Source organism: Panthera tigris, chromosome B1 (genome assembly GCF_018350195.1).
Source record: "Panthera tigris isolate Pti1 chromosome B1, P.tigris_Pti1_mat1.1, whole genome shotgun sequence".
Lineage (NCBI taxonomy): Eukaryota > Metazoa > Chordata > Mammalia > Carnivora > Felidae > Panthera > Panthera tigris.
In genome coordinates, this window is record NC_056663.1 from 202,472,742 (window position 1) to 202,498,921 (window position 26,180).

The window sequence follows — 26,180 nt, forward strand, 5'->3', positions numbered from 1 at the left end:
TCCTACACTTTCACACCTATGATAAAGTTTAATTTATGAATGAAGCACAGCCAAGAGATTAACAACAAAAACTGATAATAAACTAGAGCAACTGTAACAACACACTGTAATAAAAGTTGGGTGAATGTGCCGTTTCTCTCTCAAAATGTCTTACTGTCCTGCACTCACCCTTCTTCTCTCAATGATGTGAGATGATGAAGTGCCCACGTGTGGACATGAAGTAAGGTGAGTGACGTGGGCGCTGTGACCTAGCATCAGGCTACCGCTGACCTCCTGACCACACGTCGGGAGGAGGATCACCTGCGTCTAGACTGGCCAATTGTGGGAACTGAGACCATGGAAAGGGGAACCACAGATAGGGGGACCACTGTACTCCGGCGGAACAGTGGTTCTTTGAACGTGGTCCATGGACCCCTGGCAGTCCTGAGCACCTTTTCAGCAAGTCCACTAGTGAAAGCTATTTTCACATAAATATCTGGGTGTCATTTGCCTTTTCCCTGTGTCGACATCTGCACTGGTGGGCATAACTGTCAGTACCTTGGCAAGAACGAAAGTCGCACAACAAAGTGTACTAGGAGTCACTGTCCTTCACTTCCACGCACTTAGTTTTAAAAAGGCCAGTTCCACTGGGGTGCCCGGTGACACAGTTAAGCGTCTGACTCTTGACCTCGGCTCAGGTCACGATCTCAGTTTGTGAGTTCAAGCCCTGCATTGGGCTCTGTGCTAATAGTGTGGAGTCTGCTTGGGATTCTGTCTCTCCTCGCTACCCCTCCCCGACTTGTGTGCGTGTATGCACACTCGCTCTCTCTCTCTCAAAATAAATGAACATAATAAAAATAAATAAACTGGGGCACCTGAGTGCCTCAGTTGGTTCAGTGTCTGACTTCGGCTCAGATCATGATCTCACGGTTCAAGGGTTCAAGCCCCCCACATCGGGCTCTGTGCTGACAGCTCAGAGCCTGGAGCCTGCTTCGGATTCTGTGTCTCCCTCTCTCTCTGCCCTTCCCCTGCTCATGCTTTCTCTCTCTCTCTCTCTCAAAATAAATAAACATTAAAAAAAAGTTCTTTTAATAGGGGCGCCTGGGTGGCTCAGTCAGTTAAGCATCCAACTTGGACTCAGGTCATGATCTCACGGTTCGTGGGTTCAAGCCCCACGTCGGGCTCTGTGCTGACGGCTCGGAGCCTGGAGCCTGCTTTGGATTCTGTGTCTCCCTCTCTGCCCCTCCCCTGCTCACACACACACACACACACTCTCTCTCTCTCTCTCTCTCTCTCTCTCTCTCTCTCCCTCTCTCTCTCGTAAACATTACAAAAAAATTTTTAACAATAAAAAATAAAATAACTTAATTTTTTAAAAAGGCCAGTTCCACTAAAGAATGCTCTTGATGCATTAAAATCATTAATCGTATTCAATCTCAACCCTCAAGCACATGTCTTTGCAATATCCTATGTGATGAAACACGCAGTAGGCATAAAGCATTCTAGCAATGTTCCCAAGAAAAGAACTGTGCGCTATGAGCTGAATGAGCCACTTCCTCCATGAAGCATCAAGAATGCCTGACACACCAAACTACGGCTATTCAGACTCAGACGGTGGTGGTCTTCTCAAAAATGAATGAAATGCGTCTGTCACTTCAAGGAAAACAGCTGATGCTATTTGTGGCCGATCAAAATCTGAACTTTCACGCAAAAATCAGAAGTCTGGAAAATCTGTATCCATCATTGCGGGCCCCAAAGCTCCTCCACTTTAAAGACTTTTCTGTTGAGAGTAGTGGTAATAGCAACAAATTGAATTACTGTTTCAGATTTTACGTTGCAACTAACCATTAAGAAACTATTACTTGTCATGGTTTGGAGCAATATCAAAAAAGAATATCCACAATCACCTAAAAAAGCTATGGAACTACTTTCTTCATATACTTCAATCAAAATAACCTATAACAACAGATCGAACACAGAAACAGGTATGAGAATCTAGCTATCTTACGTTACCCAAACAAAACAATGCTATGCTACTCTACTCATGAAATTATTTTTGTTTTGGAAAATAGTTTTCATTTAAAAATATGCTATTAATCGGGGCACCTGGGTGGCTCAGTCGGCTGAGCGTCCGACTTCGGCTCAGGTCATGATCTCACGGCTCGGCTCGTGAGCTCAAGCCCTGTGTCCGGCTCTGTGCTGACAGCTCAGACCCTGGAGCCTGCTTCAGACTCTGTGTCTCCCTCTCTCTCTCCGCCCCTCCCCCACTCGTGCAAGGTCTCTGTCTCTCAAAAATAAATAAACATTAAAAAAAAGTTTTTAAATATATTAAAAAAATACGCTATTAATCTTAACTTGAGTTAATTTTATAAACTCTCCTGGACTCCGTAATTTCTTTCGCACACGTACATTCAAAATAATGTGTGAAAGTGTGCTCCAAGAGCATCAGTCATAGCAGGAAAATTTGGAAATAACTAACATATAGTATATTCAAAAACGGGAATAGTAGATAGTAATGAAAATGAAGAAACTATGTTTACGAATCTCAAACATAATGGTGAACAAAGTAAACCAGGCACAAAATAATGTGTGCAGTAAGGCATCTGTATACAGTTCAAAACACCAGGAAAGCTGACAGCAGTAACAAACACAGAAGAGCAGGAGGGGAGGGTGCAAACCCCACGGACATGGGGAGGACCGCGCGCGGCACAAGAGGTGAGCTAAGGGTGATGCTTGAGTCGTGACCTGCGTGGTGGTAGAAACAAACCCAAACAGGTCAGCAACCACAGAAGTGACAGAGTCATCTCAGCACTGAGACCAAATTAAATCTACCTTTATGCTGACTACACAAGACCACCTCACACACGCCACCACCAGGAGCACAGGAAAGGAGAGGAAGAGGAGGAGGGAGCTCACACAGCTCTGCGAACAGCAAACGAAACAGGCCTTCGGGAGAAGCCACACAGCTTCTGTGCAATAAGGGAACAACACACCAAGATTTAGTCATTTTAACATGTATTCACCTGTGCAGCTTTAAAATGCAGAGCAAAAATGAAACTACTTAGGAAAAGAGGACAAATACACATGCACGGTAGGAGTTTAACCAGCCTTACTCAGAATCCCACAGATTAATAAGCACACAATATCAGGAAAAGCAAAAGCACAGAAGGAATGAAGAGCACAATTAACAAGGGGTTGATCTAAGGGGTGAACACAGAGCCCTCCAAACCATGAGAACACAGTTCCAAGGACACACGGGACATTCAGGAAAACTTAACAATGCATTAGTGTAACTGACTGGAAAGGAATCGTGACAATGGAGACAGGATATCCAATGACATTACATTAAAAGTCAATGATTAAAAATCATCCAAAAGACTATGTTCAGGTATTTACAAATACTTCTGAACAATTCACGGTTTAAAAGAGAAATAATGAAAACTGTGTAATACTTAAAATTGAGCCAATACAACTAACATTTCAGAATCCGGTACAGTAATGAGAGGTTTCCAGCACTTATCAGAGCAGAATAAGAAAAAACGACGGGTGAGCTCAGGAAGGCCAAAGAGCAACCACAGAGAAAGAAGAAAAAACCAGATTTGTGGTCACAAGCAGCAGGGGCTAAGTGACGGCCCAGCGGCTCCTCCCCCGGAAGCCAGAAAGTGGGACAGGGCTGTCTCCCGGCCTGCCCCCAAGCAGGCTGGCCAAGCAGGCTCAGGTTCCCACAAGGCCCCCCAGGTGAGATCAGCGAGGATGGCAGCTCCCCGAAGCAGCTCCAGACACCTGCCAACAGCCCTCAGAAGAGGCTTAGAAGCAGACAGCACCCGCCTCGCCATGGCCTCCGTACTCCTCCACCGAGGACAAGAAAGTGAGAGAAGCCCGTGTCTCCACTTCCTGCCACATGTCTACAGTGCAGGACGCCACGGTGTCTGCCATCACCACCTTCTGATACACGGAACAGAATATCTCTGGAGGAACAGACACGAATCTGCGAGCGGTGGGAGGGAGCCTGAAGACCGAGGACGAGGAGGAGAAAAGTCAGAGGGGCCGACCAGCACTGCTTTTGGCTATGCCACGACACTGACTGATCATGTCTACACCGCACACAGCAGCAGCAATTAATCAAACAGAAAGGGGAGAGGTTTTTTTTTCACCTAACAAGTTCTTTGAAAAGACAAAACTGACAGAGTTCTAGCAAGACTGTTAAACACAGCACAAACAAGGAATAAAAATTTGTATGTGCAGATATGGTAAGAAGGAAAGAGTATTCCTCCACAAACTTTCATACCATTAACGCAACAGCTTCTCAGAATATAATTCACCAAAACCACCTGGAAAAGAAATGGAAAGCCTGTTATCCACTGAAGATCCTGCCCCAGAAGTTTACCACTTCCCCAGAGGTGCACACACATGGCTGCGGAGAGGCGGGGACAGCTGGGAGGAATGGCGAGCTCAGAGGTGGGTTATGTGAAAGACAGACAATTCTAGAGCACCTGCACAGTCCTGGTGGGTTATGTGAAAGACAGACAATTCTAGAGCATCTGCACAGTCCTGAGCTGGGACAGAAGAAAAGATGTGTGGTGTGTAAGAAGAGAAGACCAACCGAAGCAACAGAGCCTTGGAGAGGACGAAAACGGACGGGCACCCGAATTCCGCGACCATGGGGGTGGGAGGTGAGCCATCCCCGCCCTGAGGTGTGAGCTGAGCTGAGCAGGGCAGAGGGTGTGGTGGGCTTGGGAAGACAGGAGAAGGACAGAGGTTCACCCCTTTTCGTGGTAAGACAACGAAGCCAGAGCAACACACCAGAGGCTCATCCACAGCCCTGAAGGGGTCAAGGGGCGGCAGGGAGCCGAGGCCCCCATTTTCTTCAGCAAGTCCCTACCAGGTGGAGGGAGGGGCAGCGTGGAGCCAGGTCCCAGCCAAAGTGCTCAGGGGGCTCTGCAGGTGAGTGATGGTGATGCTGAGTCACAGAACTCTGGCTGTTCTAGGAGAACAGTGTGGTCAGAAGGACCTGCACCCAAAGCCCCCTAAAAAACAAACACACACACACACACACACACACACACACACACACACACACACACACACACACCAAGCAGGACCAGAACGTGCCAGTGTGAAGGGGACGTCTAAAGGGAAGACTTCTGGGGGGTCTGGACACAACAAGGTCTAGAAAGGGTGGAAGTCTACAGTGTGGACCGTAAGGCAGGGTGTCAGAGCAAATTTTTACCATGGCTTGTGGCAGTGAATGCTCACCTAGAAAAGAACAATTTAGTTCCGCTGCCACTTAGTGATTCAGAGCTCCCACAATGACAGTGAGAACTCGTAACGCTGAGCTACCAGAGGGCTGAAGTGACCACACGAACTGGGCACATGCACTGAGCCCCTCTGAGGACAAGGGGACACATGCACTATTTCACCTTCGGCAGAGGAAGGAGTGCAGCCTTTAATGTGGGTTAGAAGAAAATGAGACTTGTAATGAGTTCTTAAAGGCCGAATGTGGCCAGTGTGGCTTGCCAGACCCGCCCCTTCTCTTGGAGGAAGAAGCCTTTGCTGTGGGGGTGGCCGTGCCCTCTACCCAGGGCCCAGGCCTTATCCATGAGAGGAGAGAACCACCGAGCTCTCCACTGTAGGAGAAAGGCCCAAAACCCACACGGACACAGGGACAGGTCAGCCACCTGGGGAGGCACAGGGGTTCGTCCTACCCCAGACCCCTACAGATATAGGCAGAGTCTGGCTTATATCACAGGGCAGCGGCAGGATCAGGGGGAGAGCTGCCCCCAATGCCCCAGGCACAGGGCTGCCTGAGGTTTCCAGATGAATGGGGAGGGAGAGGATGGACAGACAAAATGCCACGGTGGGAGGCTTGTGCTGAAGGGGAAGCGAGGGCAGCCCAGCACCACATGAGGGGGCCGGAATGCGAAGGGAGGCCCCTCCCTGGCCCACACAAGCGTCAGGGCGCAGTCCACGCTGCTCCAGAAATGACTGTGTGGGGCAACCAGAGCAAAGCCAGGCCAGCTCCAGGGCTGACCGGACTGATCTGATCCCCCAAGGGCACGAGAGTCAGTGCACCCCTCAGCCCCACGGGCTCTTACACGCACTGCATGGTGTTGCACCAAACAGTCGGAGAGAAACATAAAACAAGAAGCAACACCACTCAGGGAAGAAAGAATACCAATTCTACACCAACTCTTTCAGAAAAGAGAAAAAGCAGGAGCACACCTCAACTCATCTTAGGAGGCCCCGAAAGACATTAAAGACAAGACGACTTCGGGCAGACATCCTTCATGAGCAGAGTTGAAAGGAAAGTCCTTAACCGAACAGTGGCAAGTCACTCCAGCCACGTGCAGAAAGAATGTCCACAGAAAGACCTGTACGAGCTTCACACAGCTTTATGCAACAGTCCAATTCGGGAAACCACCCAAGCGTTCATCAATGGCGACCGGATAAACAGTGTGGTATAGCTCTACAATCCATCCACCAATCGGGAGGAACAAGCTACTGAGGGAGGACTCTCAAAAGCACTATGCCAAGTTGAAGGAGGCTATGTGAAAAAGCACTCTAGAAAAAGCAAAACCATGGGGACAACAATCAGGTCAATGGTTACAACGGAACTTTTGGGCCAATGGAAACGTTCCACATCTTAACTGCAGTAGTGGTGGTTACACACTGTATAAATCTGTCAAAACCCACTGAACTATATATATACTTTCGAAGGGTGAATTTTACTAGATGTAACTTGTATCTCATTTTTAGTGTTTTATTTTAAAATTTTTTTAGTATTTACTTTTGGGGGGGCGGGGAGGGAGACACAGAATCCAAAGCAGGGTCCAGCCTCTGAGCTGTCAGCACAGAGCCCACGTGGGGTTGGAACTCATGAACTGTGAGATCATCACTTGAGCAGAAGTTGGACGCTTAAGCAACTGAGCCACCCTGGCACCCCTATATCTCAGTTTTTAAAAAAGGCCAGCAATTTTACCCAGCTTGAACAAAGAGGCCAACTTTAAAAAAGCAACAAAAGGTCTAAGCCTACAAACATAAGCCAACATTTCCTCTTTGGTGCCCACTGTCACTTGTGTGATGAGAGAGCCTCATTTGATAGCACTATCCAGGACAAAGTGGGGTTAGGAAATGAGACTGTCACCACGGCAAGACAACTTCTGGGAAATCAGCTATTTCTACTTGTCTCCAAACCCTCCTTCCAAAGGCACGGCCAGGCTGCGGCAGGAGAGCAGGCCTGCAGACAGAGGGCCGGGAGCACAGGGAGCATGGGGAGCACACGGAGTGCTCTGGGCGGGCAAGCAGAAGCCGGCGGGGATGGAGTGGGCCGCCAACATCAGCACCACACAGTTGCTTCCCATGAAAGAAACGGGGAAACGGTCATACACTTTAAGAGGACACACAAAGGACACAAAGTCAAATAATAAAATGATCAAAGCAAGATGATCTGAGGGTAAATCCTAAAGACAGACTATGCCACCTTTTGAATCCTACTGATTCACTGGTTTATTCATTTCCGTGTGCAATCACTTATTTATTAACTCAAATATTTGGGTTTCCTAAATGCGCCAGGCCAGGCACCGTTCCTGGTCAGAAAATCCACAAAAATAGCTGCCATTGTGGAGCGTATATTCCAGTGAAGAAGCCGAGCAGAATGAGGACGTCGAACGCACACTACGTCAGAAAGAGGTGCTGAGGAGGGGCGTCGGGGCACACCAGTTTGTTGAGCACTGGACTCCTGATTTCGGGTCAGGTCATGATATCACGGTTTGGGAGTTCGAGCCCCATGCTAGGCTCTGTGCTGACAGCACAGAGCCTGCTTGGGATTCCTTCTTTGCTTCTCTCTCTCTGCCCCTCTCCTGTTCTCACTCTCTGTCTCTCCCTCAAAATAAATAAACTTAAAAAAATAAGAAAAAGAAAGAAAGAAAGAAAGAAAGAAAGAAAGAAAGAAAGAAAGAAAGAAAGAAAGAAAGAAAAAGAAAAAAAAAAGAAAGAAAAGAAGGAAGGAAGGAAGGAAGGAAGGAAGGAAGGAAGGAAGGAAGGAAGGAAAGGGGTGCTGAAGAGAATGCACAGGAAAAGGAGCACGTGAGACGAGGTGGCGAGAGATTATCAATTTTTATTCTGATAAACAGTGAGACCTTGAGGCTTAGCTGTTCAAACGCCTGCGCAGAAAGTAGCACATGAGCTGGGGCACTGCCCTCAATGAACCCCTAGAACAGAAGTCACTGGCCTAGCAGCAGGCAGGAAGGAGGCCACAGAACAGGAAAGGAAGATTCACACTGTGCGGCAGCAAAACGTTTATTCACCGACCCAGCACACGTGACCTGGAAAGCAGTCCCCGGTCAGAACACACGGTGGTGGATGCTGGTGTTGGCGGCTGCCGGTAGTGAGGCATCAGGAGACAACAGCTTAGAAAACAGGCAGCGGCTTACAGACAGAAATAAAAGGAACAGAAAAGTCCTAGAATGTGGGGCCTCATATGGCTGTAAGAGCCAAGTCGTTCCAGAACCCAAAGAGCAGACTAGCAAGACCTTTCGGGACCAGGGCCACTAACACACGACTGGGCCAAAGAGCAGACTAAGAGTGTGGCCTTCCTATGTAAGCCCGAAGTGCTCAAGAATGCCTCCATTCAGCTGAAAAAAGAAATCAAGGAAAAACTGGGGGGCGGGGGCAGAGTTAAGAACTGCCTCTGGGAAAAAAATTTTAGGTGAGTTACCAGCTCATGAAACTGGCTAGAACCGAAGACTTTTTGAGGTTTTCAGCAAACTGTCTTGCCAAAGAAATCCTGAGACCAGCCCAAACACATCCTCTGGTCTCCTGAGCTTGCTGACTGAGTTGCGCCACCAAGGAGAGTAGGTCTCCCCCACTACCTGCTGCAGGTACGGACAGAAGACCAGGAGGATGGCCCCCGAGGGTGGAGCAAGGGACCCGGAGGTGGCGTAAGAGGGGTTTCCTTCCAGAGAGTTGACCCAAATTAACGATCTCACCGCCCAATTAGCCCACCGGGTGAGAAAGCTGAGGAGCCCATGCTGTCCGTGGTGGACACTCACCGATGGCTGGTCGAGGCCACTATGCCTCTCCTCCTTCTCCACAGTCCGCCGGCAGTCTGGGCACACCCACAGTGGCAGGTGCAGCACGCTGTTGCCCTTGGGGGCCATAGAAAGGGCCAATTTGCTCGCAGTCTTAATTCCGCTCTCCAAGAATGAAGAGTCTTTCCGCTCACTTCTGCACAGAAGACAATAATCCCCAGCGGGGTAGGGTGGTGTTCTATGATTCATGCCAAAATTAAAAGGAGTCTGAAACAGAAAAAAATATTTCTATTTTCAAAACATGATTCACAAAGCCAAGATCACTTAAAAATACTATATAGTTTTAAAATTACAATGTATGTGCATGTTTATATAAACATCTAATAAGTAATTTGTTGAATAAAACTGTACCTAGTGGTCTAGAAATACACCGTACTTCAAATAAACAGTAGCACCATAAAGAACATCTTAGAAGGAGTTAGAAAATTGTCCACTTAGCCTCTTCACCCAGACATGTTATTATTCTCCCCACGTGCTGAAAAGTGTGCATCTCAATTTCCACACGGGGGACACCAGGACTCTTGACCGTCAGCAGAGTTTAAAGCCACTGTTCCAGAGGTGCGTGCGTGCACACGAGGGCTCAGACCCAAGGGAGTAATTCTGGCCTGTGTGTATGTGTGCAGATCCCAACCACCTGGGAGGCGGTATTCCCGTTCCAGAGGCGAGATAAACAGCAGGAGCCGGATGGCACCACACATCCCAGACCCAGCCTCCCTTCCAGCTCAGCAGCGGTTATGCTCAATGCATCTCCAGCCACCTGATTTCAACGTCTGCTTTTTCAAAGAGTTAAGATGCAAGATCATGACCCTAGATTCTCTTCAAAACATCAACCATCCTATCAGAAAAGAAAAGTTAGCCCTAAAAATACACAAACAAGCTCCAGAGATGTAAAACAGGCCTAAAGTCACAAGGTCAGCAAGCAGGGGCCAAGATTTTAACCCAAATGAATGTGAGCCCAAGACTGGTCATCTGCACCATAGAGAAACCATCCCAGGAATCCTGCAAATCCTGAGAGGTTCAAGAGAGGCGGACCTGGGAACAGGTCAGCAGGGAAACCAGGCATGGCCTTCCAGAGGCAGGACAGGTGTGCCAAGGGTTCCAAGCCAGAGCACGTGTGGGATCAAGGTGACAGAAACCCCCCAGGCCTCTGTTGCCATCTTCTGCCATGGGCCTCATCGGTTGGAGAGGTGGACAGGGACCCAGGCCAAGGTTATTCAGGCTGGAACTTTGGGGTATTTTATAAAAGTCTCCGGTTTCGGCCAGAGGCTCCTCCCGATACCCTACCCAGCCCTGCCCGGACAGCAGTCTAGCTCCTCCCTCAGTCCATGGCTCTCTCCCTGCTCTCCTGCACCAAGGCTCACATACGTCTTTGGCTGTGCTTGTTAGCTGGACTGTAAGTGTGCATTTAAACGACTGGCTCCACGGCCACCTGAGTACTCTCAAAAGGCCGCAGTCTCCTTCCCTAAAGCCCCGGCGGGCCAGCAGGTCAGGTGCTTCAACAGGGGGGGCTGAATGAATGAATGAATGAATGAATAAGAGAGTGAAAGACAGCACCACTAACACACAAAAGACTTGCACATTTACTCTTACCTGCCTTTATAACCCAGTGACCAAAACGGTTTCCATCACATACGCAGGTTCCATGGATTTAACCAAACCCAGCTCAGCAGCCGTGTGAATGTCTGGGCTGCGAGGGGAAGGAAGTGAGTACTGTATCCCGACAAGTGGCGTTCTAGGAAGCTCCAGACTACTCAAACCACAGAACACCATGGGAGCAGACGTCTTTCTCTGTCCCGACAGATCCAAGATGTAGAAAGTATGACAATTTCAAAAATCTCACTGATTTAAAACCACCTCTCGTCCCCAGCCTATGGAAAAAAACCCATCACTAACTGAACAGCCACAGCCTTCAGATTGTTCCAGGCCACCTTTTTACCCAGAGAAGGAGGTGCTAGGTTCCAAGGTTACAAAGTCTCCAAGCCAGAGATAATAACATAAGAGCCAGAACTGACTTGAGGGTAACCACTTCAGTTCCAGATCATCTGTCTGTCCACCCACTGGTCAGCCTGTTCGTCCAGTATTTACTGGAAGCCACCATGTGCCAAGGCACTCGTCCAGGTACTGAGGATGCAGCAGTAACTAAAACAAAGTTCCCTGCCCACAGTGAGCTAATGTATCTGTCAAAGGCAAAGACTACAAATAAGACAGAGAAGGAAAAAATACAGAACATTAGACAGTGATCACTGAGAAGGAGAAAAATAGAGAGCAGACAGGAGTGACAGGGGTTGGGGACAATGCCTTCCCATCATTAAGAACCTCCTCGAGGAGACACCTGATGTCGGTGGCTGGTAGTAGCCACACAGATACCTGGGAGAGGGCCACTCCTGAGAGCAAGCACAAAGGCACTGGGGCAGGAGGCCACAGGGGGAGACAGAGAGGGAAGCGGGGGAGGTTCCAACAGGGCGGTGAGGCTGTATGGGGGGGAAGAGAGGAGATGGGAACAGGGGATCAATCAGGGAGAAGCTGCGTGTTCCCCAGGAGTGAGACAGCAGTGAAGTCTGCTATGAAGGAAGAGCTGACAAGGAATCAGATGCTGAGGATGAACAGAGGTGGGAAAGGCAAAAACAAGTCTTCCTTGACTGAGTGCAGGGAAGGCTCTGGGATGAGGAAGGCCTCTTCCAGAAAACATCTGAAACACACAATGTGCCAACATCCTGACAGGCTAGATCACAGATGCACCTGCAAGTAGCCCAGAGGTCCTGCTGGTTCCAGAGAGACACCGGACTGGCGAACTCAGACTTAAGCGCCGGCCATCCAACGGCAGGAAGCACTCCTCCACGAAGAAAAAAATCAGCAAGGGTGCAGGGCTACAAGGAGGATGTCATTCTAACAAGGGTGAAGTGAGCTAGGGCCCAAATGCTAAGGCAACACAGAAACACACACAGCTGCACATCTGGGAGACAAGCACTGCAGGCGTGGGCAGCACATGCGGGCGTCGGGCGGGGTGGGGGGGGGCGAGGGGCGGGGGGCGGGGGGGGGGGCGGTGCAGGACAAAGGCCAGGGGCACCACCAGAGACGGGGGCAGGCAGGGTTGCCCATGCGGGCAGTGGGAAGAGGCTGAAGGTTTCTCAGAAGGACATGGTAAGACCCAGTGTGCATGAACACTGTTCCAGGCAGTTCCAGGAGCAGGCAGGAGCCATGGAAAAGCAGAGGTGTCTGATTTAGGAGCACTGAAGGCAGAGCCACACGACTTGCTGATGAACCCAAGGATGTGACGAGAACAGGTCGGACCACCAGGGCAGCAGTCGTGCCAACAACAGGGCTGCCACACACAGCTGGAGGGCTAGGGCCGTGGCAAGAACCAAAAGTTTGCTATAGATGTTGTTACACATGAATTTCGTGTTAAACATCCAGATAATGTGGCGAGTTTGCTTTGCACAAGATACTTGGGAAATGGGTTGCGACTGAATATGTAATTCTGGGTCACCAGCGCGTGTGGTATGTAAAGCCATGAAGGCAGGCCAGATGATCCACGGAGAGAGGGAACCAAAGTCAAAACTTGTCAACACTTGGCCAACTAGTATAAAGCTAGTCCTCGAAAGATGCCAGCCTCTCCTCTCCACACCGTTCTCAGACAAAGCGAATAACAGAGACTATAAGATACACACGTGTGTATGCTACAACACGTGACTAAAATTCAAATTAACCAAACACTGGTGCCTTGCCCCATGGTTATGCTCCTAACTATCTGTGATCAAATGTAAGGCACACATATAAACTCCACTGATTCCCTGAAAGGCATTTACAGCTGTACTGAAGTATAGCCGACGTAGGAGAAGCTGAAGATATGAGGCGTCGACCTGAATACTTCTGACATACGCACACACCCATGAAACCACGGAGATCAAGACAATGAACATTGACCGTCGCCCCAGGTTTCCTTGTGCCCCCTGAACTCCCTCCCTCCTGTACTCACTCTCCTCCTGCCCCCATTCACAGGCAACCACTGGACTGGGCTCTGTCTCTACCGATTACTATGCAAGTCCAGAAGTTCTATCACACGACATAATGTCTTTCGTCTGGCTTCTTCTGTCAAGTACCGTTATTTGGAGATGATTCCCAGGTATGTATCAGGACTTTGTTTCTTTTAATTACTGAGTAGTACTCCATTACGTGGGTAAGCCACACCTTGTTTTTATCCATCCTCCCATTCAGAGACATTTGGGTTATTTCCAGTTTCTGGCTATTTACAAACAGTAGTCGCTAGGAACACTCATGTACAATCTTGGTATGGACACATGCTTTTGTTTTTCTTGGATAAATACCAAGGAATAGAATAACTGGGTCATATGGTAGGTGCATGTCTAACTTTTAAGAAATTGCCAAATTATTCCCAAAAAGCAATGTTGTAGATTTCCAGTAACCCACATCCTCATCGATGTGGTGAGCTGTTTTCATGGTAGCCATTGTAATGACTGTGTAGCACTGTCTCACGGTGGTTTTCCTTAAGCGTTAATTATGTTAAATATTTGTTCACAGGCTTATGCAGTATTTATTCAAATCTTTGGCCTGGCTCAAGGTTTATCAATTTTATTACTTTTAAAAGAATCAGCTTTTGGTTTGGTGGACTTTCCATATTTAACAATTTTTTGTTTTGTTGATTTTTGCCTTTATGTTATTATTTCCTTGTCTTGGGTTACTTTGGGTGTAACTAGCTCTTTGATCTGCTTTCTTGTGGTGAGAGAACAAGTCACTGAGCCCTTTCTCTGCACAAAGAGGTGATTAGTGTTCTAAGTGTCCCTATAAGCAGCACTTTGACAATGATTTATAAATTTTGATGTGTGGTGTTTCCATTCTCATTAGGTCCAAAATACTTTATAATTACCCTCTTGACTTCTTCTTTGGCTCATGGGCTATTTAACGTGTGACATGATTTCCTTGCATGTGTAGCTAAGTGTCTTTCATCTGTGATTTCTAATATAATTCCACGTAGTCAGAGAAGCTGCTTTGTACAATTTGAATTCTTCCAAATTTATCAAGACTTTTTTGGGGCACCTGGGTGGCTCAGTCAGTTAAGTGTCTGATGCCTGATTTTGGCTCAAGCCATGATCTCATGGTTTGTGGAGTTCGAGCCTTGCATCGGACTCTGTGCTGACAGCACGGAGCCTGCTTGGGATTTTCTCTCTCTTTCTCTCTCTCTCTCTCTCTCTCTCTCTCTCTGCCCCTCCCTGGCTCATGCACACTCTCTCAAAATAAATAAACATTAAAAAAAATGACTTTTCATGGGCCAGAATATAGTCTATTTGGTAAATGTTTGACATTTACTTAAAAGAATGTGTAAGTGTGCTGCTATCGTTGGGTAGAGTTTTCTGTAAACATCCGTCAGGTCAGGTCGCCTAACAATGTCATTCAAGTCTTCTATAACCTTAGTTATTTTCTGTTTACTTGTTCAATCAATTACTGAGAGGTGTTAAAAACTCCAACCATAATTTTGTATGTATCTATTTTTCCTTGAAATTCTTTTTAATCTAAATTTTAGTCAGTTAACATATGATACAATATTAGTTTCAGGAGTAGAATTCAGTGACTCATCACTTACATACAACACCCAGTGCTCATTACAAGTACCCTCCTTAGTACGCATCCCCCAACTTCCCTCCATCAACCCTCAGTTTGTTCTCTATCCTTAAGAGTCTCTTGTGGGTTCCCTCTTTTCTCTTTTTCTCCCCACTTCCCATGTGTTCATCTGTTTTGTTTCTTAAATTCCACATATGAGTGAAATCATATGGTATTTGTCTTTTCCTGACTGACTTATTTCTTGTAACATTTTTCAGCATTTTTCACACAACTAGAACAACCTTAACATTTGTATGGAACCACAAAAGACCCCCAAAGAACCAAAGTAATCCTGAAAAAGAAAGCTGGAGGCATCTTAAGTCCAGATTTCAAGCTATATTATAAAGCTGTATCATCAAGATAGTATGGTAGTGGCACAAAAAAAAAAAAAAAAAAAAAAAAACAGACACATAGATCAATGGAACAGAACAGAAAACCCATAAATGGACACACAACTATACGGTCAACATCTTCGACAAATCAGGAAAGAACATCCAATGGAAAAAAGACAGTCTCTTCAGTAAGTGGTGCTGGGAAAACTGGAGGGTGGCATGCAGAAGAATGAACCTGGACCACTTTCTTACACCACACCCAAAAATAAACTCAAAATGGATGAAAGACCTACATGTGAGACAGGAAACCATCAAAATTCTAGAGGAGAACAAAAGCAGCCATTTCTTTGACCTCAACAGAGCAACTTCTTACTAGACATGTTGCAGAAGGCAAGGAAAACCAAAGCAAACATGAACTATTGGGACCTCATCAAGATAAAAAGCTTCTGCACAGCAAAGGAAACAATCAACAAAACTAAAAGGCAGCCTACGGAATAGGAGAAGGTATCTGCAAATGACATATCTGACAAAGAGTTAGTATCTAAAATCTATAAAGAACTTATCAAACTCCACACCCAAAAACACACAATGCAGTTAAGAAATGAGCAGAAGACATGAATAGACACTCTTCCAAAGAAGACATCCAGATGGCCAACAGACACATGAAAAGATGCTCAACATCACTCATCATCAGGGAAATACAAATCAAAACCACCATGAGATACCACCTCAGACCTATCAGAATGGCTAAAAGGATGCAGAGAAAGGGGGAACCCTCTTGCACTGTTGATGGGAATGCAAACTCCAGCCATTCTGGAGACCAGTATGGAGGTTCCTCAAGAAACTAAACATAGAACTACCCTATGATCCAGCAATGTTTTCCCTTGAAGTTCTATCAGTTTTTCATCCACATACTTTGAAGCTCTGTTATTAGGTGCAAAGACATTTAGGACTGTTACGTCCTCTTAATACACTGACCCCTGTATCAGTATGAAACTACTCTCTTTGCTCTGGTATCTATTTTTCTGATACTTAAAGAGCCACTCCAGCTTTTTACTTACATAAGGCAAGGCATGTCTTTGCCTATGACTTTACTGTGTACATCTCTATGTTTACAGCACATTACAGCAGAAAGCATATAGCTGGGACGTGCTACTTTTCCTATCTCACAATCTTTTAAAATTGGCATGTTTGGGGCGCCTGGGTGGTTCAGTGGGTGAAGCATCCAACTTCGGCTCAGGTCATGATCTCACTGCTCGTGGGTTCGAGCCCCACATTGGGCTCTGTGCTGACAGCTCAGAGCCTAGAGCCTGCTTCCGGTTCTGTGTGTGTGTCTCTCTCTGCCCCTCCCCTGCTCAAGCTCTGTCTGTCTCTCAAAAATAAATAAACATTACAATTTTTAAAAATTTTTTAATTTAAAATTGGCATGTTTAGATCACTTATATTAAATACAATTGTGGATATTAAATGGATATTTAAGTTTATAAAATTTATCACCTAATTATTTTTCTAATGACCCATGTGTTGTTTCCTTTTCCTCTTTTTCAGCTTTTTAAAAATTGAGTATTTTTTATGACTCTATTCTATCTCTTTTGTTGAACTATGAGCTACACTTTTCTGTTTGAAGTGGTCACTTTAGTGTCATGGTGTACATTTTTACTTACCACAGTCATCAAGTAAGACTTTACCACTAAACATACAAGAATCCTACATTCCCCTCTGCTGGCCTTCATGTTACTGTTGTCAGACATTTTCCTTCTACACGGAAGTCTCATGGTTTGTTGCTGCTTTTGCTTTATTATTAGTTTTTAAGATTTTATTTTTAAGTAATCTCTACCCCCAGCATGGGGCCTGGGGCCTGAACTCATGACCGAGAAAAAAGAATTGCCTGCTCCACTGACTGAGCCAGGCAGGCACACCACTGCTCTTCTTTTAAACAGACAATTGTAGGGGCGCCTGGGTGGCTCAGTCAGCTGAGCGTCTGACTTTGGCTCAGGTCAGGATCTCACAGTTCTCGAGTTCAAGCCCCCCGCTGGGCTCTCTGCTGTCAGCACCGAGCCTGCTTGGGATTCTCTGTAGCCCGCTCTCTCTGCCCCTACCCCATTTGCTCTCTCTCAAAAATACACATCAAAAAACTGGACAACTGTATTTTAAAGTAATTTAAAACGTATTTTCTGCATACATTTACAATTTGCAGTGTATTTCTTTCTTTCCGCAGACTCACATATCCACCTGGTGACATCTGTTCTCTACCTCAGAACTTCCTTTACCATATTTGTGATGGAGATCCACTGGCCATGCATTCTTTTGGCTTTTTACGTCTGAAAAAATGTTGATCTCATCTTCACTTTTAAGCGACATTTTTGCTGGTTTGCAATTCCAGGTTATGCTCTTGCCTTTCTGCACTTTAAAGCTGTTCTCTCTCCATCTCCTGGCTTGCGCCGTGCCGTCTTTATCTTTGTCCAATACATAATACATCTTTTTTCTAAAATTTTTTTCTTAGCGTGGATTTATTTTTGAGAGAGGCCGAGCATGAGTGGGGGAGGGGCAGAGAGCGAGAGAGACACAGAATGTGACGCAGGCTCCAGGCTCCGAGCTGTCCGCACAGAGCCCAATGTGGGACTCGAACCCACGAACTGTGAGATCGCGACCTGACTGAAGTTGCACACTTCACTGAGCCACCCAGGCACCCCTAATGCATCGCTTTTCCTGACTGCATTTTTCTTTTAACCGTTGTTTTCCCTGACACAATGATGATGTGTCTTGGTGTAATTTTCTTCATCTTTCTTATGCTTGAAGCTTACTGAGCTTCTGGGATCTGTGGGTTTATAGTTTTCAACAAATTGGACATTTTTCAGCCATTATTCCTTCAAATTTTTTTCGTATTCCTCATTCCCATTCTTTCTCTCAGGGACTCCAATTACGCATACACAGTGGGCCCCGGGAAGCGGTTTCAAAGCTCACTGATGCTCTGTTCACCCCCGCCCTGCCCTGCAGGCTTCTCCTTCATGGTTCTTTTTGGATACTTTCTATTGCTATCTCCTCAAGTTCCTTCACCTCTTCTGCTGCAGCATCCAACGCGTTCAAGTCTAGAAGTTCACCTGGGTTTTCTTTTATTCTGTGTTTCCTTTTAACATGCTCATGCTTTCCTCTATCTGGCTGAATATACAGAATATAGTGATAACTGCGTTAACATCTAGCTAATAATTCTATCACATGTGTCATTTCTGAGTCTGTTTCTATTTTTCATTTTGTACCTCATTATGGATCGTACTTGCCTGCGTCTGTCTCTGCATGCCTCATGATTTCTGACCAGATAGTCTGGACACTGTAGGCTTTACTGTGTTAGGTCATGGGTATTGTTTTACGCCTTCAAATATTTCTGAGCTTTGTTCTGGGTCATAGTTGGGTTATTTGGGAAGAGTCTGGTCTTCCCAAGGCTTGCTTGTAAAACTTGGGAGGTGGGATCAGAACACCTTTTTGTTTGTTTGTTTGTTTGTTTGTTTGTTTGTTTTTTAAAGATCTAACTGGCTTTATTAAGTGATTCGTGCATCAGGCAGCATCCCATTGGGAAGGTAGAGATGCTCCCAGGATGAGAGCACCTTCAATCTGCCCCACTACTGAGGCAATACCCTGGGAGTGCACTATCTGTGTGTCGCAAGATTCCCCCACTCTGGCTGTGGGCACACAAATTGTTTGGGGCCCTGCATGAGCTCCAAGGACTGTTGCACGACTCCCTTCCTGGGTTCTTTCCTTGGCACGCAGTTTCCACACATGCCCGTGCTCATCCGTACACAGCTGAGTATTCAAGGAGAATCCCACGTGGTTCTCCAAAACTCTCTTTTTCTCTTTGCAGCCCTCTCTTCTCTGGTACTCTGCCCTGTAAATTTACTTTGGCCTCCCCACCCCAAGGAAACCACCAGGTTCTCTTTGGGCTACTCCCTCCTTTCTTCCTGAGCCACGGCCTGCAAATGCTCTCAAGGCAGTAAGCTTGGCCAGTCCTTAGCTCGTTTAGTTTCTCTGTCTCTCAGAGATCACTGTCCTGTACTGCCTGCTGTCCAATGTTGGAACAATGCTGTTCGAGATAGTCTGTCCTTCATTTAACTGGTTTAAGACAGGAGGATAAACCCAGTCTGGTTACATCAATATTCTTTAAAAATAAATGTACAAGAATAAACACTAAATAAGTGTCGTCCCCCTAATCCTACACACATACAGATAAAATGTATTTATATAAAGGCATTTTATTGATTTACTTACTTACTTCAGATCCTATGTTGTAACCCAGACGTTTTTCCATAAGAGAATATATTTATTCCTAAATTGGCACTCCTGCTGAAAACACTTGCAAGTGCCACGGACACCTGAGATCTGCACCTGTGACTTAAGACACTTCATCCTTTCTCAGTAAACTGGTTTTCTACTCTGTGGTACAAGCCGTCGTTTGTGGCCAATGTGTATATATGTAAGAAAGATACCAAATTCATTTTCCTGCTAGGCTTACACTCTAGTTTTAAAAGTAATCTCCAGGGGTGCCTGGGTGGCTCAGTCAGTTACGCATCCGACTTCGGCTCAGGTCATGATCTCACAGTTCGGGAGTTCGAGCCCCGCATCGGGCTCTGTGCTGACAGCCCAGAGCCTGGAGCCTGCTTCAGCTTCTGTGTCTCCCTCTCTGTCTGCTCCTCCCCCACTCATGCTCGCTCTCTCTCTCTCTCTCCTTCAAAAAATAAATAAAAACATTAAAAATATATATAAAAAAATAAAAATAAAAGCAATCTCCAAAAAAGAAACTCCAAATGCAATATGAAAAACTCAGACTTACTATTTAAAGACTTTACATGTAGGGGCGTCTGGGTGGCTCAGTTGGTTAAGCGTCTGACTCTCGATTTCAGCTCAGGTCACGATCTCTGCGTCATGAGTTCAAGCCCCACATCAGGGTCCACGCTGACAGTGTGGAGCCTGCTTGGGATTCTCTCCCTCTCTGTCTCTGTCCCTCCCCTGCATGTGCTTGCTCTCTCTCTCTCTCAAAATAAATAAACTTTTAAAAATAAAGACTTTACAGCTAAACTTATTATAGACCCAAAGAAAATACGGCATCTTGGGGCATAATAGCACTAAAGGTGGTCAGGTAATAATGGCGCATCTCAGGTCACACAGCCGAGGGAAGGCTAAAGCCAGGATTCTCATGTACACAAAACACAAAGCAAACATGCCTGTTTTTGTCCCGTTAACATCTCCTGCCTCAGAGACTATACAGCGGTCTCTTCCTGACTGGTCCCCAACCCACACATCTGTCTGCTTTCCACATATCCTCTACTTCTGTCAGGATGGCTTCTCACACTGCACATGTGACCAGAATATTCCTCTGTTTTGAACCCTTCAATAGGTCCCCTGCCTAAAAGGATCAAGCACGACATACAAGGCCCTTGTCACTTAGTCGCTGCAGAACTACCCAGCTGAAATTCCTTAAAATTCCAAACCTCTGCCCCATTCAACTGTGGGGCCTCAGTACATGCCATTTCCAATCCTGAAACACCAATCTCCCGTCCGTTACCAGGCAGCTGTTAGGCACCCTTACAAACCTCACTGGGCTATCATTCTTTTTCTGTGAACTGTGCTTTCTTCCAACTTACTCCCCACCCCTCAAGCAATACAGCCCCACAGAGTTAATTACCCCGATTCCTGTACCCCCTCTATACTTGACACGACTACCTTATGCTTTCAAATGTCCGTCTTCTCATGACACTCAAGAATTTTTAAGTCCCACAAAGCACCCAGCATCCAGCAGGCACCCAGTAAATGCTCAATGACAGAAATGAAGCCGCTACTCCACATCATCAATTCACCTTTGGTCTCCCCTACTCCCACCGCCATTTTCCTTGCTTAGTTCACACACAATCTTTTGTGAGCTACCTGTGTCCAGGGATGACTGCATGTGTGGTCACTAAAATATCTATAGTCTTTTCTGCTTCCTTTCTGAACTCAGCTTTCCCAAAGCACATGCAAGTTCTGTAAGCAAGTGGTACTACTTGGGAAATAATTACTAACATTAATATTTAAGTTCTCTTCCAATTAGTTACCATAAAATTGCTAACAGAACCATGAGTTAGGTGCAAAATTATTTAAATATTTTAATGTTTTGGAACATGTAATTTATATAATCGCAGAGAGTAAAATATTTTTAGCAATTTCAAGACTTCAAAGGTGCTTCCTAAAAATTCAATAAACATTAATTACTGATTCCCTATTATTACATTATGATAGCATTCTTTTTACAGCTAATGTGGAAGTGAGGTTTTTTGTGTTTTGTTGTTTGTTTTAGGATTTACTTCAATTTCAGTTTATATTTTTTAAAAAGTAGAGAAAGCCTAAAAAAATCTGCAACCATTGGTTTCTTATAGCTGCTGGTCAACCTTCTGATTGGGCCTACCTATGAATGCCCAGTGGTTCTACAGAAGTCAACAGGGTGGCTTTGCGCACTAATGAAGGCACAGTGGTACCTGCTCTCTGCCAGAAACTATAGTTATATACAATGGTTTTAAGCATGTAACTGTTATTAATATGGTCTTTGTATATACAGGAAGTCCTCTTTGAAGTCTAGTAAGCAATGCAATGACTGTTTTGATTCTGCTTAGCTGGAAGAAGATAAATGTCTAAGCAGCCTCGGAACAAGTCAGGATGCCGGGGCGAGTTTAGCGCCACTGCTCCGTCATCTGGCACATGGCAATTCACACATTCAAATGTTTACAGAATACCTCAGGTCTCTGCATTTAAGCTCCATATGGCAAAAGAGAAAAAGAACTTGAATTTATTAGTAGCAGCAAATCAGACAGTTAAGAAAGACTCACGGCCCTGGAAATATGTCTTTCTTACATTCTTTTTCACCTATCTTGAAACCACAAATCACCTACTGTGATCAAATGACATGCTGATATCAAAGTATACTAACTTCTGTGGCTATAGTTTGCACCCCGTTTAAAATCTGAAAATTCCAGTAACCAGTCATTTAGTACAGGGTGCTAACAGTCTTTACAGCAATACCCAGATATCACCAGAGGGGAAGAAAAAACCCATAAATAGAACAGAAGCCGGAAAGGCTTTGAGTCAGACACTGTAAGTGGGATAGGCAACACTTGAAAACTGAGTGACTGAGGTAATTCCAAAGGTAGCCACTCAACACACTCCGCAAGCTCGTCACCAACATGGCCCTGCTGACCTGGGCACCCAGGCCAGGGGCAGCCCCCTCCGTCCATCCCACACCCGGCCACAGGGAGGCACCTGGTGCCAGGACAGCCACACCAGAGACTAGCCAGTGACCTAAAATAATAACCACAAAAAGTACTTGCCTTTTGCAGAATCCCCAACTTCCCATAACACAGAATGTGGTGATAACACTGAGTTGGCCTCCAGGATTGTTACTAAAACTGTTATGGTCCAAGAAATTCACAAGGCAGGGAGAGGAGGCACAGAAACTTTCACTGGAGGGCTAAGAGTCCGAAGGAAGAGGGAGGGGTGCCTCCCGGCAGGAGCTGCAGAAGAAAGGGAGCAGAGGTGTGGAGAGCAAGCTGAGGGGAGGCAGAGCAGAGACTTCCATGTGAAGCAGGTGCACCGGCGGGCAGCAGCAGGAGGCGGGGACCCACCGGATATGTAGCCTTAACAGGGCACCCTGGCCCGGTGAGCAGGCGCCTGTCAAAGCATCTGGTCCCCGTGGGTCTCACAACGAGGGGAAGGGCACAGACCTCTTGCTGAAACTGCAAACATTTAAAGGCCACGACAACACTCAGCGCTGCAAACAGCACTGCAGAATGATGATGGTGTGAAGTCCTAACGACCTGTTTGAAAACCCACTGGCGGTTTGTTTCCAGAGGCTCCAAGCCGTCTACCTGGAGCTGTGCCCCTCGGCATGCTTACCCAGCACACGCCTCCTCGCCTAGGTGAGACCTCTGCTCACGCACCAGGCCCCGCCATCTGCTTGAGGACTCTGTTCTGTGGATTCTCCCCTCCATTCTTCGGATCATCAATCTTTCCTTCTTTCCTGCATCGTTTCCATGAGGATACAAGCACACTGTTACCACTAGGCTGAAGACACAAAACACCCTCCTCGGGACCACACTTCCACCTCCAGCTGCTAGGAACCTCTTTTCCTTCCTTTTCAACTCCGTTGGAGCTGTGCACCCCAGCTCTTTCTAAGAGAAATTAAATGCAAGCCACAAATGTGAGCTATGCAGTAAATTAAAACACACACACCCACACATACACACACACACACACACACACACACACACACACACACACAAACTAACAACAATGGTGAAAACAAGACAGCACTTCACACCTATCAGAAAGGCCAAAGTCCAAGGCACGTGGGTGAGCAAGTGGGGCAACAGGAACTCTCGTTCACGGCGGTGGGAGCGCAAATGGTGCGGCCACTTTGGAAGACAGTTTGGCAGCTTCTTACAAAACGAAACATGCTCTTACCATACGATCCAGCAATTATGCTCCTTGGTATATACCCAAAGGAGCTGAAAACTTTGATCCACACAAAAAAAACTTGCATATGAATGTTTATAGCACTTTTATTCAAAACTTCAAAACTTGGAAGCCACCAAGATGTCCTTCAGAACGTGAATGGATAAACTACGATCCATCCAGACAGTGGAATATTACTCACACTCGAAAGAAATGAGCACCAAGCCAGGAAAAGACATGGAGGAACTTTAAATGCACATTACTAAGGGAAAGAAGCCAATTTGAAAAGGCTACATACTGTATGATTTCACGTACAGGACATTCTGGAAAAGGCAAAGCCACAGAGACAGTAAAAAAAAAAAAAAAAAAAAAAAAAAGAAAAAAAGAAAAAAAGTGGTTGCCAGGGGTTGGCAGAGGAAGGGAGGTACAGGAGGAGCCCAGAAGATGTTTTAGGGCAGTGAAACCACTCTGCATGAGACCGTAATAGGGATACCTAGCATTAGACACTTGTCCAAACCCAAAGAATGTACACCACCAAATGACCCAATGGGAACTATGGACTCTGAGCTAATGATGATGTATCGGTATAGGCTTACCAACTGTCACAAACGCCCCTCTGGTGGGGGATGCTGACCGTGTGGGGGCGTGTGTGCGTGTGTGTGTGTGTGACGACGGAGGAGGGGTACGTGGGAACTCCCTGTACTCCTTGCTCAATTTTTCTGTGAATCTAAAATTGCTCCAAAAAATGAAGTCTATTAAACCCCCACTCCAAAAAAAAAAAACCCCACAGGTGAATTCTACTCACATCATATTTCACTCAGTAACACCCACAATATTCTATCAAAGGTAATCCATATAAACTATTAATGAGATGTTTCGTACTCTTTTCTCGTACCAAGCCTTCAATATTCGGTGTGCACTTGCACACTTAGAGCACATCTCAGGCGCTCCACGGCCACACACAGCCAGGCACCTCGGACTAAAAGGTGCAGGGCCATGCTCACTCTCCAACCTGCCAGTAAGGCTCTTGCTCGCCACCAATCCTCCAGCATCACAATGGACTCCACCGACAAAAGGCACAGGGGTTCACTCTCTCCCGTGAGAGTCTTGGATGGTCTTTCTTCCACTGGCCTGCTGGTCATCACACCCTCCTGATGCTTCTGAGAACCCACTCCGACCCCAGATGTCGTGACTCTAGGCAAAGATGGCTCCACACATTCCTCCAGACCAGGACTCCTAACCTTAGGGTCAGTTCCCAGCCACCTTCTCTGCTCTGTGTTCAGTTTGTGCCTCAGGCTTCTAGCAGGTTCCTCTTTTCAGAGAAGAGACCGTATTTCTTTCCTGGTAGCTTTCAGGGAAGAGGTGTAGAATCAAATGCCTTAACCCCAAGTCCTGGATGGCCCTATAAGCGGGGACAGGGACTGAGAAGTGGGGAAGCCGGGCTTCAGTGACAGAGGCGAAGTGCAGAAAGACCGGGCAGAATAACTCCCACTGCCAGTTAGCTCCTAACTGCGTCTCGAGAAGCATGTGTCGCTTGTATCACGAGAAAAGCAAACTTTCCTAGAAAGACTTCTGGAAGCTGAAAGGGTAGGCCAGCTGGTGGTGAGAAGGGGCCCTCACGTTCAGTGCTCGCAAGGCATTCGGGTCTGGCCCTCTCTGTCGTTGCTCAGTCAGGATCACAGACGCCATCTCCCCTGTTGCCTAGGTGGCCTGCCAAACTGTTGACTACACCACTGGGCACTGGTGCACTGGAGGGGCCAGCAGACAGAGGCCGGTGCCCAGATGACGGCATGCCACCCACATGTGACAGACCCCGACCTGAGGCTAAGGCCCCTCCCTCCCGCCAGCACAACCCCAGCCCATGTGGATTCCAAACTGGCACAGGAACAGCATCCTCCATTGCTGATAGGGACACACAGACTGTATCTGCTGCTCCAAGGCTCTGGTAACAAACTTTAACAATTTTACCAAGAGACAAAAACTGGTAACAGAAATCAGTTAAGGAATGGGAAACTGACATACCCAGAAGCAAGAAGATTCAGGTACCTTCATTTGATGTCTCAAGTACAGAAAATTTTGCATTTATAGTGAAAGGCATTTAACCACATTATCAGAAATTCTAAAAATGTTCTCTATTTCATTTTCAGTAATTTAATAACTAGAATCTCATATTCTGATGAAAAACAAAGACTGTATATTCTTTTTTTTTTAAGGTTTATTTATTTTTGAGAGAGAGAGAGAGACAGTGACCGAGCACGCACACAAGCCAGGGAGGGGCAGCGAGAGGGAGACACGGGATCTGAAGCAGATTCCAGGCTTTGCACTGTCAGAACAGAGCCTTACACGGGGTTCGAACCCACAAATTGGGAGATCATGATCTGAGCTGAACTCAGATGCTTAACCCACTGAGCCACCCAGGCACCTCTGCATAGTCTTTAAATATATGTATAAGCATTTTTTCTGGCATTAAATAGGAGATACATGTGATTATGTATAAAATCACATCTGTGAGATACAATGGTCAACACCATATATAAAATAAATGGCTGAACAAAAACAGACTCCAAAGAGCTTTTGAAATCTGTATTTTTAACGCTGACAATCACCCCTCAATTACAAATAGCAGCTTAATTCAAAAACAGCACAGTCTTCACCTCACACACGCTACAATGGCTTTGCTCGAAAAGACAACAAC

The 26,180-nt window shown here is 46.2% G+C and overlaps 1 protein-coding gene across 8 annotated transcripts in view; it reads right to left on the reverse strand.

Moving 5' to 3' along the window:
* Positions 1-26,180, reverse strand: part of FAM193A (family with sequence similarity 193 member A) — a 163,507-nt gene that overhangs the window by 81,927 nt on the left and 55,400 nt on the right. For 3 of the 8 annotated variants that reach the window (XM_042985100.1, XM_042985099.1, XM_042985101.1), the window contains exon 2: positions 9,030-9,275. In XM_042985100.1, the coding sequence (XP_042841034.1) occupies positions 9,030-9,257 (228 nt within the window). In that variant the 5' untranslated portion in view covers positions 9,258-9,275. Of the gene's footprint in view, positions 1-9,029; positions 9,276-22,362; positions 22,546-22,927; positions 23,221-26,180 lie in introns of those variants that run through there. The other 5 variants (XM_042985098.1, XM_042985102.1, XM_042985095.1 and 2 more) reach the window with 5 other exon arrangements.